A 16590-nucleotide genomic window follows, 5' to 3' on the forward strand; every position below is an offset into this window, starting at 1 on the left:
TCTTACAGAAATTTACTACTCGGTTTGGCATGCAACGAGTCAACAGCTGGGCTGTATTTAGATTTAAGTGGTAATACATTAGGTGCCCAGGGTGCACATGTTTTAGAATCATGCATACATGGTGTTCGTGTTCTACAAAGTTTAAATATAAGTGACAATAGTAAGTAGCAAAGAAACATTTCACCATAACTTTTCCATTACTTATCATCTACCCCTTTAATCCTTCATTGCAGATTTGGATGTCGAATTAGCTCCTGTTTTAACTTCTATTTCTAAGAATCCTTCGATACGCACATTGAATATGTGCCGTAGTTTAACTGGCATGAAATTGAAACATATTCCTACGGTAATGGAAGCTCTGGTCAATTTAATACAAAAAGATGATTTTCCATTGGCTGAATTGACTTTATCGGAAAATAAATTAAAAGTGGATATACACGATTTTATAAATGCTTTGGGCAGTAATCAAAGTTTACAAAAATTGGGTAAGCATTAGCGATGTGATGATTATAAGTTCAAATAATTAATAACATTATCTTCCCCAGATATATCGGGAAATTATATGGGTGATGTTGGTGCCCGCTTGCTGGCCAAAGCTTTACAAATCAACAATAAATTACGCACCATATACTTGGACAAGAACAATATAACCCTACAGGGTTATGCTGATATTGTCTATGCCTTGGAAAATAATTACAGCATGCGCTGCATACCATTTCCAGTATTCGATATAGCACCACATTTGAAAAATCATCCGGAGAAAACGGATGCAATTATGCGTAAAATGCAAGAACTATTACAGCGTAATGGTAGCGGTCTAAAACGCACAAACGGTCAAGGTTTCCGTTTGCAACATGGCTTTTTACTTTCTTCCACACATCAATTGGTTGACAAACTGGTAGCCGAGACACAAGATACAATTTCAATTGCCAAAAGTAGTAATGATTCGACATCATCCTCAGCGGTACAGCGTCTAATTGAAGATGCTGAAAATTGCAAACAATTAATGCCAAAACTACAGGAAGCTGTACGTTGTGAAACACATCCAGTTGAGGTGAAATTAACCCGTGTTGCCAGTGATCTAAGCTACACCATACAAAACTATTTGGAAGAAACTTTGGAGACAATGATACGCACAGGTGTTGAACAATGCCCCAAAACATTGGGTAATCAAACTGTGATTCAAGATTTACGAAAAATTCTCAGTGAGCGTTTAGTTATTCCGGAGGGATTTTTACAGCAATGTCTTTTAAATAATGCCGGCAGTGAGATAATGAATAAAGTTAGGTAAGTGCTGATATTTTTTGATAATTAATTATTTATTTTCATATAAAATAAGGTATCCAATATAAAGCCAAATTAAAAAGTGGTATCGAAATCCCACATTCAAAAATTGTGGGAACAGTTTTTTTTTTAATTCAATTACCACTTATTTACATTCGATACAAAGAAAGCCATTCAAGGCTCGTTATTCATGTATATAAAGATTAACTTAATTTTTAATTTTTGCAATTTATAAACAAAGTCTCTGTGGTTTTTTATTTAAGATATTTTTCCAATCTAAATGAGAGAATCTTTTCTGGGAAAATTACGTCATGAATACATAAATACTCCTACGGTGGCTACCATCAACCAGATGTTTGGCCATTTACTGCCAGGCATGCTTAGCAGCTTCTTTTTCGTATTTTTGATACGTGGCTGTAACCATTCGTAGAGTTCAATCCGTGACGTCGGTATGTTTTGCATAAAAGAGTAACTAACATATGCCTTATATATTTCTATTCTGTAACATCTCATGATCTAAAACTTCGATTTGTACCGAATTGTTGCAATATGTTATTTACTCTTTAATGTGACACTGGTCAGAGATGCAGTTTGCGTATAAAGGTTGCACCGTCCCAGCCATTTAAAATTCTTGTCTCCTGGTTCTGTTCTTCTAGAACAAGTCTTTCCAGTTGGTCGTCACTCTAAGTTATGTTCAATAGTATTTAGAATCCCGTGTATTTCTTCCAAGCACAGCCCATAGGTTATGTCCTGTCAGCCGTAGACTGGTTAGCGCCAATCTTGGATTTATCGTTGTTGATTGAGATCGTTATATTTGGTTCACTTGTAGGACATACAGCTGTAAGTGCCAAGGTACCCACACCTAAAATACAATCGCTTGATCTTGACAACACATGGTTTGTGATTTCTAAAACTCTTGCCGCCAGTACTGATCCCTGCACCATAACTTTATTCGGCTTATTTAAATTAATTTCTCGTTGGAACCGAACTTAACGACCGATGATTTTTGCAATGAAAAAGATAAACCGAAGATTCAAACCCACAGAACCACCACTATGTGAAATGTTTCGCCTGTGGTAGAGGCGCATCAGACATATCGGCTGTGGAGCAGCTTTATTTTAGAGGGAGGTTTATTTTAGGGGATCTACCCGATCCATTTTTGGTCCACGGGGAATCCAAATGATCCGCAGAGTGTAGAGAAAAGAGGAGAAAACATCTATTTTAGATTACTCTCTGATAAGAGACAGTTCTCTAACCCCAGCAAACAGAGGGTCCAAGAGATCCCCAAAGTTGAAGATACATGTCGAATCTGGTCTGTCGGGGGCTACCCTCATACATTTCTTATTCAACATGTCCCAAAAACTTTGCAAACTTTGCGCATCGTAATATTTTTTTTTCTAAAATAAATTATTATTATTATTTATTATTATTTATTAATAGATTTTTTCATATCAAATATTTCATTAATTACATACATATAGTATACATTTTAATCTATAGTATATTAGGCTAGCATTAAGCTGTAAGCCATTTTTAAAACACATATATATATATGGATTTAAAAGATAGATTATTTATATAAAAGATATTTACATTATTAAATTTTTAGAAAGTAAATTCATTTAAAACTAAATTTCTATATCTTAAACATGTTTCTAAGTATTTATGCAAAGATTCATAATGAAGCCCATTTAAAATCCTACAAACGTCGTTTATGCTTAGTTTACATTTGGCGTCGTTTCGTGATTTCGAAGGCGTTTCGTGATTTCGCGCGGAATCAAGCAAAATTTATCATGATTTCGCATACAAAAATGAAATCATCTCATTTCGTGATTTCAGCGAAATCAACATCGAAATCACAGTACACATGATATACAACCCTGCTTTTGCCTAAAAAAAGTACCAAAAGTTGCAACACTTTTCACGTATCACAATAAACAAGGTAGATGGTCAATTGCTGCAACAAAAAATTTTAGTATCAACATTTTTAAACAATGTGAAAAAAATATTAAATTACTTTGTTACAATGCTATTTTTCATTGTGTTCCCGTACTTTTTTAATGGTAATGTTAGAAAAAGAGCGAATTGTCAAAACTTGCTTCCCCATACAAATTTCTTAAAAAATACGGGAACGGAAAAATGACGGAAATTGCAAAAACTCCAGCATAAATATCAAAATCAACGTATCAGTTATTATATTAGATGCCAATGAACATGGTTGCTGCTAGTTTCTACTAGGCCAAAATTGTATGGCTGAAAACAGGAGGTGTTATTCGGCGCTATTTTTGTTTAAAGAGAAGTGGAAGTCTTGCTAGATTTCGGAGTACGGGAACGCATTTTTAGCACTAAACGGGAAAACTACTGCAAGTACTAATATTGTGCAGGTTCTGAGGACAACTTTTATCTATCAGAATTTATTATATAGATGTCTCAACGATAAAACCATTTTTTTAGTTTTTCATTTCGTGGTACTATACACAATTAATACGATATAAAGATAATTTTACGATAATTTTCCAAATAAAGTTGTAAAGTTCTATATTGTCGTATATTTTTGATGATTAATTCAATTTACAACAACTTGTTTTGAAAATTCATGTTCGATCAGCTGCGCATATGCATCTACCTTGATCATTGTGATATGTTTGAAATCAACAAAAAAATAAGTGTAAACACCGGGGTGTATTTCAGGATTTCGTGAAATCCAGTGGATTTTGGAGCGCAAGTATAAACTTGGCATTAGTGTTAAGACTTCTTTTCCAAAATAAGTCATTCGATATTGCTTGTATAATGGACAAATGCCAATAAAGTGAAATGTATTCTCTGGTACATTCAGGTTACACAACGAACAAGTGCTATCAGTATTATTTCTAAAGCAACTACCATTTAGGTTTAACAAACCACCTCTAGCTTTAATAATTAAACTGGTCGCACGGGCGGAGAGTTGAGCGGTTTGACTTGAGATTTGATCGTGACGAAGTTGAGAATATAGATCATGGTGCTGAGAATTCGAGGCGTTAATGCAGAAACTCTGGCGTTCCTTAGTGATCAATATTTCTAAAATTTCTTTCCAATATAAGCATAAAGGTCTATTTAACATTGGGGGAGAGTAATAAATTGAGTATCCGAATTGGTCGAAGCTTTTCAAGAAGGTCTATATCGGACAACTAGGCACCTCCCTGATTGCCAATATATCATTAAACAAGTGCTATGGTTTTTATGACAGTACATTAAACATAATTGAGACTATAAAATTTATAGTCACCACGTAAACCAACCAACCTCCCTCACAAAAGTTCAAAATGTTCCATAATTGCAGCTTAAGGTATTCTTTGTGGTCCTGTTTACAGGACATGTCCACGTTTCCAGACATTATCTCCAAAATCCTAGGGTGACACACAGGTTTTGCACTAAGTTTTTTAGTAAGGTTAGGTTAGGTTCTCCTTTCTCTCTATAATGACGGAATATTCCTAAAACCACGCTCTGGTGGTATTCTTGCGATATAAAGAGTATATTTTTATGTAACAGTTTACGACGGTAAATAGATTTTTGTTTGAAGAAACCAGTGCTTACTTTATCTTAGAAAATCTCCACTCTTCCTAGCTAGGACATCAATGCATTGTTTCCAAATGACTGTCTCTATGAATAATGTTTATTTTTACATATATGTACATTAGGGTTAGTCATTTTTTTTAGATTCAAAATCTGTGGAAATAGCATATAGGGCAGGCAAAAATAAGCAGAATTGCGTTTTTACTTTTTCGAAATTGTGAAAAAACGTTCCGCACAAAATGCAATTACTTTAGCTCAAAACCAACTTTTTTATTTGAATTTTTTTTTTGTGATTTTTAAAATTTGATAGTATTTTTTTTAAAATAAAATACCGATCATTACAGCTATTTCGGTTAAAAATTGTAGCTAAAATTCTCAAATTTCTTTCGGAAATTCGTATAAATGGTATAGCGGCAAAACAGCTTTTTTATTTCATTCGGTCTTTTTGCTTTAAAATTTTTGACCCAGTTGTCACTGTTTTTTTTTTGGACATTTTTGCAACTTTTTTTAAACGACATGGCGATGTGAACACAAACTATGAAAAAATAATTTAAAACTCAAAACGATATAAATTATGTATTATGACATTACTTCTGTATTGTCAAACTTTTATTAGAGCAACTCGTTTAAAATTTTTAAAACTGGGAAATGAAACCGAGTTGCAAATTTTAAAATCGATGTAGCTTAAAAATTAAATGACAGATTTTTTATCAAATTGCATATTTGAAATCGATGCACTAAAACCAACTAAAAAAATTATTTCCAAGAACAACTATTGCAGAAAAAAAATCCTCAAATTTAAAAATTTAAAAAAAAAGTAAACTAAAAATGTTTGTTTTTAGCTAAAGTAATTGCATTTTGTGCGGAAGGGTTTTTTACAATTTCGATAAAGTAAAAACGCAATTCTTATTATTTTTGCCTGCCCTACATGCCATTTCCACAGATTTTTGATATTCGAAAAAAATGAAAAAATGACTAACCCTAATGTACATGTATATATAGTAAACAAAGGCGTAGCTTATCCATATGTTTACGCATGTAATCTTCACAACACTATATTTAATAGATTGGGTAGAAGAAGCTCACACAATATTTTTATTGACCCTGAAGCGTTTACATACAAGTACATGTATTTATCTCCCTAATCGAACTTTGTAACAGATAATTTCAATGAAAAACGCTACTAAAAATAATGAAAGCACAATCATATCTTTGTTTGTATCTCTCACTCTCAATTCAATTTCTTCTGCTCTCTATTATAGCTGTGGCACCAAGTCTTGTTTATCAAGAACAATTATAAAGCAAAAACGTTTGTTGGGGTGTTGAATTGCTTTTGCGGTTTTGTCTTAATTGTTCAATTCACACTGTGATGCAAAAAAAAGATGAATCATATTTTCAGATACTCGTGTATGATTTTGTTTGTAAAGTGGTTAGTTCTAAGCGTTATACGTGATATTCTACATGTTAATGCTGTGAATTAAACAAAATTTTTAAGAATCATGTCGTTGCAACGACATTGGCTATGGTGACAGTCGTACGTATACTTATATTATATGTAATGGTGCTGTAGAGAAAAATAAAAAAAACTTCAATTGCGTTATATTAAAAATTAGCACATGTCCTGTCTGAAATATAGTTGAACTGTTATCATATGTTTGTAGCTATCCTACTATCTGTTCGATCAGTATTGGGTACCAATTCAAATTGGAAATCTTTTATAATTGTATTCTATTCTAACAGTTTCTTTGCTACCTTTTTCCTATCAATAATTACCGTATTATGAAGATATAAAAAATACATAGAAGTTTTCTTTGAATTATTATATTATAGGGTGGTTCAAATGTCGACTTCACTGACCATCGACCTCGTCTCTTAACAACATTCCGCTAACTTCTGAAAGATAATGACCCAAGGCAAGAGTAATAACCAATCGCACAGAAATTGAAATATTGACTCATCGCTAACTAAATAGTCCCCAAAGAATTTGTCAAAATTTATTTTTGGTGTTGGTGTTTTTACTAAGATTTTTTTTTGCTTCATTTGTATTGTTTTTTCTGTTTTGTGTATTGACTCTATCCTATTGTTGATACTTTTGGCCAAATTCGCACATATCTGTATTTTTGTTATAAGGCAGAGGGGAGGAACTTTACAATTCTTTTAAATCCATATGAACAAACATATGTTTATATGAGTGTACTATGTATGCGTATAGTGCTCTTTATGGCACAGAGAGAGGCTACAAGTAGTGGATATCTCGGAATTGGCATTCAAGTTGAAAATACTCTAATTGATAAGATTAATGACAAAAACAGTAGAGACAAATGAAAAACTATGAAATTGTTTTTACTTTGTATTGCAATGATATTAAGAGAGCAGAAGTGAGAGCATTAACAACTAGAAACAATCTTACCGAAATTACAGTGCATTTGATAGAATGGTACTTTTTGTTAAATTTTAGAAGAATACTTGTTTGATTCGGTATCCAAATAAAATTACACTAACCGATGTCCAGTAAATATCTAAATAATCTATAGATGATATTCTTAGGAAGGAAAAAAGTATCAGACGGCTTTGCCGACAGATATATGCCCTCAGTCTGTGTGAATTGAAACTTTTATATGGACAGAACGAATACTGGCTATACAAAAAAAAATGTATTCAGGGGAATTACAGAATTTGGTGCAACTTTTGGATGTTTAAACATTCCGTCAAAAAGATGGATTTGAAATAAAGCTTGAAAGTGCTGCGGAGGTGGTACCTGAAGGAATGGAAGTTGATTTTTGGGAGTCTTTCCTGTCGATAGGCTGTGCGCTTATTATTCAATTAAGTTGGTCACCGTATAATGGACTGCCCACGAATAACATAATATCGCTGTAAGCAGGAGCACAGGATATACCTTCGGTAAAAATTTAAAAAGGATCATCCTTAGACCTTAAACTACATTAAAACAAAAATGTGAAACTTTTATGAGGTTGGTACCCTAAGGAGTGGACCGATATAGCCTACTTTCGAACTTAAACTATTCAAAGTTTGGACCAAATCGGTTGCTCCGTTTAAGAGATGTCGCGCGTACCATTGTAGCACATATTTTGGGACTTTTGTGGGCGAGGTACCGGAAGGAGTGGTCCGATAAGCATCATCTTCGAACTCTACACTTGGTGGCCGAAGGGTTTTTTACAGCTTTCGAGTCAGTTTCTCAGGAAGTGTGGACTTGCCCCTCAAAAAACATCGTAATAGGGGCCTCGAGTATAACCTGTTGCAAGAAAAACCAGTAAGGAAAGGATCAAAGTCGGGCGGGGCCAACTTTATGATACCCTACACCACTTTGAATATGTAAAATATATATGAACAGTTTTCGATATAATTTGGCACATTTACTTCTAGGCCAAATCCCGTCACACATTCCAAATTTCATTGATATCGGAAATATAAAGCGTGTTTCTTGCACCAAATACCTCAAATCGACCGAAAATATATATGGGAGCTATATCAAAATCTTAACCGACTTCGATATAATTTGGCACACTTATTTCTGGACTGAATTCCGTCGCAGATTCCAAATTTAATTGAAATCGGACATATAAAGCGTGTTTTTCGCATCGGTCTAAAATATATATGGGAGCTATATCCAAATCTAAACCGATTTTCACCAAAAGCAATAGCGTTCTTCCTATGGCTAAAAGAAGATTCGGATAATAAATGCGAGTTGTACGTTGCGAACGTACGGACATGCATAAATCGACTCAGAAAGTGATTCTATGTATATCCCTAGAAGGAACTATGGGTCTATCTCGTTTCCTTTTGTATGTTACATAAAAATGCACAAAGACATAATACCAATTACCACAAGAGGAGGAGGAAGGTACCCAAAGGAGTGGACGGATATATTCCATATTCGAACCTTAAATCAGCGATCGACAGCGTGCTCTTGCTGAGAGCAAAAGAGAATAAATTTAAATGTAAAATGCTTGAAATTAACGCTCTCAGCAATCGCACACTGCCGATCGCTGCCTTAAATATGCCTGGTAGAAATATTACGATGTGCAAAGTATGGACCAAATCGGTTACTCCCATCGTGAGTTATCGTGCGCACCATTATAGCAAAACATTTTGCACTTTTGTTGGGGGATGTACCCTAGGGAGTGGACTGATATGGTAAATTGAGACTTCTATAAAACCAAACGTTTTGATAATTTCTTTATGAGAGCATCGATTTCAGCTTCATCCAACTTATGAAATGTACTGTAAAACTTTTATTTAACCAGAGAAACGGAATTGTGCATTTAATGAAAATGAATACCAACAAAAAAATAAAAAACCAAAACAAACAAATACAATGCGCCGCTCTGTTGTGGTGGGGACTCATATACAAAATACTAAATTCCGACTTGCTGACAGAGTGGCTGCCTTTTTTGTCACTGGCGTGCGGAGTGTGGCTGTGCATATTTGAGAATCGAAACGCACAAATACGGCACGGTAGTTTTTTCGTATGGCGTTGTTATTCGTTGCGATGTTGAATTAAATTTGTCTTTTACTGCACAATCAGTTTGTCTGTCTTGTCTTGGCGCTGCTATTCAATCGAACCTTTAATGGCAATCAATTAAGTGTTTAAATACAATTTTATTGAAATAAAATAAATAAAGAAATACAAAAATATTTAAATGCAAAAATGGGCCGTGTTAGTGATGCATTTTGTTGTTGTTTTCGTGTACCACCCCCATCATCGTATGAAATTGCACCCGAATGTGATGAAGATTTTGTAATTTTAAAATCTAAAAAATCCAATAACAGTGATCTCAGTGAACATCTTATCGATACCGATGATCATCTACAACTACAGACGGCGACGTCACACATTCAAATTGTCAAAACAAAAGATCAACAAAAGCGTTCTAATGATTTGCCGCAACCACAACATATGATGCCGCAAGAACACGATGATGACGAAGCCAAATTGCTAAAGAACAACAAGTAAGGCATATAACTGTCAAATCAAAACCGTCCAAAAGCACCACTGCCATTCATTTATTTGATATTAACATTTCGAAATGTGTATTATTGTATTCTGCAATTCAGCTTAATTTTTTGTTTTGCATTACAATGCGAAATCATAGCTTTGATATTGACATTGACTTGGCGCTATTCACATACACAGATAGATTTAGTGAAGATGCATACATTAGGCTGGTTTATTTTAAATGATAGCGGTTGGTTTATATTGCAAATAGAAATATATAACCACATTTTGTTCTGGTCCTCGCGAATTGAAAAGAATATTTGTTTTATGGTTTATGGGCTATGTTCTCATTTACATATGTCAATAAATAAATTGATCAGTTGTATCTGATTAAATAGAATACATATTAGCATAAGATTCTCTCTCGATTTAGCCATATCCGTCGTCCGTCTTTCTGTGGTTATTACTCTACCCTCCGAACAAAGTGAATAAGACGCAAAAAGATCCCACCGAATCATGGATGCATTTAAGATTTCCAGTGGTCAAACCCTTATCCACTAAATGCTGTAAACATAGGTCCATGTTATGTTAAAGCCCCATTTAATGGCATCTCCCGATTTTAGGCATATGGTGGATTATAGATGCATTTTCTAAACAAATTAATTTAATTTTGTTTTTTAATTTATTTATTTTCATTGTTACAAGCCATGATTGAGACCATGATTAGTTACACATTACAATATTAACTTAAACTCCTCTGAAGCCTAACCTAGCCTTAAATAAGAAAGTAAAAATAAATAAAAAACAGCAGTAATTTAGCATTTAAGATAGCATAGGACAAAAATACAAAACAATTTTTGAAGTTGATGGACTCAAATTTATGCTAATATCAATAGAATGGTAACAGATAATGTCTCCAAATTTTGGATGTGTGAAGGAATTTGGTCTAGAAATAAGTTTGACAAATTATATTGAAGTCGGTTCAGATTTGGATATAGCTCCCATATATTTTCGTCCGATTTCATGTATTTGATGCACCAAACACGCTATATATATCCGATTTTATTGAAAGTTTGAATGTGTGAAAAAATTGCCCTACAAATAAATGTATCAAAATAATATATTTTATCTTATTCGGGGTAGCGTAGCACACCAGGTTCAGCTAGTAATGTATGTTCAGAAATCAGACAAACTCTCTACACATGAAGAATCGTAACAACTATATCAGCTTTTGATAAGTCGAACGTCACCAACACTGTCCTATTGCAAGGCTAGCGCAAGTTGAGTCCTCGACTAATATGTGTAGAGATGGCGACTAATATAATATGGATAGAGTGAACTAGTTCAGTACCATAGTTCGTTTGCGAATGAGTTATTTCATGAAAACAAAGAGATAATATAACTCATTCCCAGTTCATTCATACAAATAAACCATACAGTGAACTAGGTCGTTCAAACGAACTAGATTTTAAGAACTCTAGCGTGCAGCACTGTTGTGCAGCTTACGGAACCCATGCTGATGATTGAAACCTGGATATATATTTCTGACGCTGTGGACGACTAAAGCCTCAAGGGTCTTTGCTACGGGCGACAAAAGCGCAATCGGTCTGTACGACTCACATTTGCTGGCATCCTTGTCTGGCTTCAGTAGCGAGACCTTCTTCCCATTTTCCACACTTCGGGAACGATGTGGATGGCTAGCGACTGTTTTACAACTTTGATGAGATACTCGACTCCGGTCTCATCCAGCTGTTTCAGCATTACCATCGCAACATCATCCATTGCAAATTGTGGTTTTCATCCTCGGCAAGAAGAGATCTAATGAGACGTGGTACTGGGAATTGTGGTCTGACTCGAGTATTCGACCAGCAGGTATAAAGCTAGCGGCTGATATCTCGGAACATCCTCTCTGCTACTCGAACATAAGAGGGCTTGGTGAAATCTATGAAACGGGGATTAGTGAACTCTCGGATTACTGAAAGCTAGCGGCTGCAGCAATGATGTTGTCCCGGAACGTCCTCTCTGCTACTCGAATATTAGAAGGAGTGGGGAAATCTATAAGGGGGTATTAGTGAGCTCTTTGAACCTAGGCCAATTAGCTCTCCCATTATTGATGAAAGTGCGGAATTCAGAGGTGATACAATTCCACGGCGGCGGATTCTTGGATTGACCCGGAATCACACAACACCCGTGTTCCGGCCATTGGCTGCCACCTCAATGTACAAATATATCGTAAAAATATTTTGTGTGCGCGTTGCAAAGTCTGAGCGGATTTCGTTGAATTCCAAATCCAAGTTCATCATCATTATTATAAGGTTTCCGAAATATAGATTTCTGTCCCATTTTATTTAATTTATTTTTCGATAACATAAACAAAATTAAAATGAGGTTTCCGAACTGCTGCTTTTCCCACTTTGTTTAATGCGGGGTACATACGAACAGTTTTAACTGCCATTTTCCAACAAATATCGATTGCCTCAGTCAACAATAATTATGAAGTTTGTCGTATTTGCCTGATGACTGGCGGAAAAATGAACACTGACAAGCAACCGATGTTTGAGCAAAATTCGACAGTCAAAACTGAAAGTGTGTACCCCGCTTAACATCCATCTTGAGAAAATCCTATTCCTACTGTTCATAATACGAAGATTTTTAGTGTAGCTTTCGATAACACCATTCTCTATGCAGAATGTTGGACATTAATTGCAACATATAATTCCATTGGGCTATGTCTCCACTTTCCGCCGCAATTTTGACGGGCCGGGGCGATTTGAAAACCTTAATGAGCCCTTCGCGTTTCTGATTCCTGGGATTGAACTGAGCAAAAAGTCTACTAGACCATAGGTCTACCGCGAAAATCGAGCCTCCCGATTTTGACTTTAAGTTTTTTATCCACGTTTTTTGGACATTTTAGCATATAACGGCCAAACCACAGAGATTTTCGATCCAATACAAAGACAAAACAGTAATTAAGAACTCTCTAATACATCGCAAAAGCATTGGAACGCTCCTTCAGGCAGTTTTGGCCTTGAGAAGGTGCAAACTTTTCGGAAAATGTCGATAAACGGACATATCTTCTTCTTTTCACAACGGATTTCTATTGATCCTTCTTCCTTTTAAAGGGATGAATAATGTCTTTCGAACAAGTTATTATTTTTTAATCGGTTCACAAATGGATAAGTTATAGTGGTTTATGTCTGAAAACCCCCACAAAAAAACTATAACTGAATTTCTCACAATTTTCAAAATAAGTAATGAACAAAACAAAAAAAATATCATATTTTTGAAAATGATAAAAAATTCAGAAAGGAAGAAGGATCAATAGAAATCCGTTGTGAAAAAAAGAAGATATGTCCGTTTAAATTTGAAAATGTAAGAAACCCAGATTTTCACTACTTTAAAGGTTATAAAAAAATAAAACTAAGTGACCCAAACGGACTAAAGGCATTCTCGTTGTCCATGGATCCCAACACGATAGGATTTTGCATCAGAACGCTTTAATATTTTTCTGGTCAACTTTTGTAGCACAGTGCCATCTATCGACATTTTCCGAAAAGTTTGCACATTCTCAAGGCCAAAACTGCCTGAAGGAGCGTTCCAATGCTTTTGCGATGTATTAGAGAGTTCTTAATTACTGTTTTGTCTTTGTATTAGATCGAAAATCTCAATGGTTTGGCCGTTATATGCTAAAATGTCCAAAAAACGTGGATAAAAAACTTAAAGTCAAAATCGGGAGGCTCGATTTTCGCGGTAGACCTATGGTCTAGTAGACTTTTTTGCTCAGTTCAATCCCAGGAATCAGAAACGCGAAGGGCTCATTAAGGTTTTTTTCCTTCCATACAAATCGCCCCGCCCTAATGAAGAATCCTACGAGCATGTCAATATAATGTTCTCGAATAAATAACTACAGATGCAGCACTATTCCCAACTCCTACAGATAAGGAGTTTGTCTCGGTACTTTAAACATGCATCCTAACTGCAGCCCTTACGATAACCAGTTTTTATTTTATTATCCGTCTGCACCCAAGAATCGGAATTAAATTATATAATTCTGGTGTAAATCCCATATACCAACATCCTCGATTTATGTTTTTTAGCTTTACATTTTGAATTGATAATTAAATATCGAAAAATATAAACAATTTTGAAACTGATTGTAGTTCAAATTCATCTATACACATTTTTTCATTTGAATTTCAAATTATTTGAATCGCGTCATGTATAAGAAGACCACTTCCGTATATTATAGTTTTAATCGGTAGCAATTTTAATTACATTCTATATATAAAATATCCAGTTTTACTACTGCTCTAAAAGCATTACATTTATACAAATTACATATCTTTAGTGCATACATGTGTGTGAAAATTTTAACTTTTAATCGCTTGTTTTGTTTTAATTCCAGTGAAATTGAACAGTCATTGGCTGCCTCAATATCCGATCGGGCAACAGATGAAGTCTTGGAAGCGCTTACACGTTATCGCCGCGGATTGGGTATTGCCGATTCACCCTCCGTTATGTTGGATGAACCACAAACACCCGATATTGTGCGTAGTCGCTCCAGTCATGTAAGTTTAAGTGTTTCATTCTCATTTACACACACCCATACACATTATCCCATACATCATTACAAAAGTCATAATTTTATTATTCATCTATTGCTTTTTGCATTATGCATGTGCATGTGCAACAAAAATATTTTCAATTTTAATTGGTTATTTGGTTTTATCGGTCATACTATTGAGTGCATTACTTGGAATGCTTGGTTTTGTCTGATTTAACTAAATTTACACTTCCTTAAATAAATAACCTGTTTCAAAAACTGTTTCATACCGATGCAGTATAAATACCTTACGTTGGTAGATTATGAGTTTGTATGTCATAGCGTTTTATGTATTTTTCAAAATTAAAAATATATACGATTAAACATGCATACACCGCAACTGGTACATACATGTGTATTTTCTTAAGCCAATATTGTTAAATAAATGTTGACTATATTAATCTCATTTTGAGGTTATTATCTTCATGAAATATGCAAAAAAAATGCTATAAACAGAGCAAATATTAAAATTTCTCTTAAATTCAAGAATGAATGAAAATTCTTAAAAGTATATTTTAAACCTTCAAATCCTTGTCACGAGTAAATCTAATTCGGCATGATGTGTGGAAGGTTTTCTTCCTTTCGTTTTAGGTTAAATCTAGACGACTATTACTACGTTACGAATTGTGTTGTTGTTGAAAATTGACAATTTGTCCAACATTCCTAATTGACAAAGGGAATTGAAGAGAATTATGTCGGATGATGTTGCAAATGCAGTCAGCAACGCTAAATCAAGGGCGGGATCGATTCCTCCAAGTAATGCTAAAAGCGAAAAATTTGTAACGCCCTATACTCATTTCCCCAAAAGCAAAGATGTTGGTTCCTGGAGGAGAATTACCTTCAAACCTAGTAATTCTGCTTGCAACAGGCTATGTCTGGTATCCTTTCCTTTTTCTTTCGGCCTTAAAAACTCTTCAATTATAGTAATGTTGACTATATTTCCTTAGTATTACAGTCATGTAAAACTTATCTACAAGTTGGTTCCATATCATTGAGCTAATATGAATCGGGGTGCACTCATCATGAGAGACGTATCCGTTGTCCCTTCTGTGATGTTTGTGGAAACGTATATATACATATACTTCCCATTTGTTTATATGTCCATCCAATCAAACAAATTTTTTATCTATAGATTTATACTCAAAATCTGATCAGCTGCTCACTTTTTCCGGCTGACCATATTCAATCCTGTGCTCACAAATTACATATTTCAAAGTAATCGATCTGTAATCTGTTTCAAAATCATGTTTATGTACCTCACTTTATCATACGTACATACGCACACATTTTTTGTGTTCCATATTTTACATTTAAAATCATAACCTCAACATCCATCATCATTATCACTATTATAATCTATATTTTTAAAAATAATTTTATAAATTCACTCTCTTTAATTTCAGGATTCTGATGGCATGATTCTGCGAACAGGACGTAATTCAATTTTACCCAAATTAGGATTAGAATCACCCACTGTAAGTGTTGACTCACAACCACCAATGTGGTTACAATAAGAATAGAAAAACATTATACAGACATACCGATTAGACACACACATCCATCATAACATAGCAATATATATTACATACATATTATTATTTATCTCAAATTATTTTAGAAAAATTATAAATTTTATCATTTAGTCTTGAATTAATAAAAAACAGAAACATACATTACAGAGAGCTAAACTTTCCTCATAACAAAAAAACAACACAAAACAACCTTAGTTACACTTAGAGAAGAACAAAAACCATCAATCACCAACAATTGGACATTGTAAATTGTGTTTCAACTAAACTAAAGCAAATCTTAAACGCAAGATAAGAAACAAAAACGAACATCATTAAATCAGAATGCACTTTAGTCATGTGTCTGAGTGTTGTTGTTACAATATTTATAGTTTTACTTAATTGTTTATTTTTGTCATTACACTTTTAAGATTTTATTTACACCAAAACTGATATTTCATTTTACATTACCATTTATCCATTTATTTATATGTCTTTCCCCTTCTCTTTTCACAACGAAACAATAAAAATATTATTACAAAAAAAAAAAAAAATAATTCCATCAATCAACCAATCATTCACTATCAATCATCTGTTCAATGCAATATTCCAAAAATCAAACTTCTTTTTCAAACAAATCACATCCAAAACAAAACAAAAATCAATTCATGTTCTCTAAAAAATAT

At 34.1% G+C, this 16590-nt stretch overlaps 1 protein-coding gene across 26 annotated transcripts in view; it reads left to right on the top strand.

Moving 5' to 3' along the window:
- The window catches only part of LRR (capping protein regulator and myosin 1 linker 1 leucine rich repeat protein), a 241654-nt gene that overhangs the window by 216612 nt on the left and 8452 nt on the right, over window positions 1–16590 (top strand). For 16 of the 26 annotated variants that reach the window (XR_012413407.1, XR_012413403.1, XR_012413405.1 and 13 more), the window contains 5 exons: window positions 9–160; window positions 234–485; window positions 546–1287; window positions 14199–14361; window positions 15800–15871. Coding sequence is in view for 19 of the 26 variants with exons in the window: in XM_073991999.1 (XP_073848100.1) it covers window positions 9–160; window positions 234–485; window positions 546–1287; window positions 14199–14361; window positions 15800–15871 (1381 nt within the window). In the remaining 7 variants the exon portion in view is untranslated. The remainder of the gene's footprint in view (window positions 1–8; window positions 161–233; window positions 486–545; window positions 1288–14198; window positions 14362–15799; window positions 15872–16590) is intronic. The other 10 variants (XR_012413404.1, XR_012413406.1, XR_012413409.1 and 7 more) reach the window with 1 other exon arrangement.

The sequence above is a fragment of the Musca autumnalis genome, unplaced genomic scaffold (assembly GCF_047663935.1).
Source record: "Musca autumnalis isolate F117 unplaced genomic scaffold, ASM4766393v1 scaffold_5, whole genome shotgun sequence".
In the NCBI taxonomy this organism is placed as follows: domain Eukaryota; kingdom Metazoa; phylum Arthropoda; class Insecta; order Diptera; family Muscidae; genus Musca; species Musca autumnalis.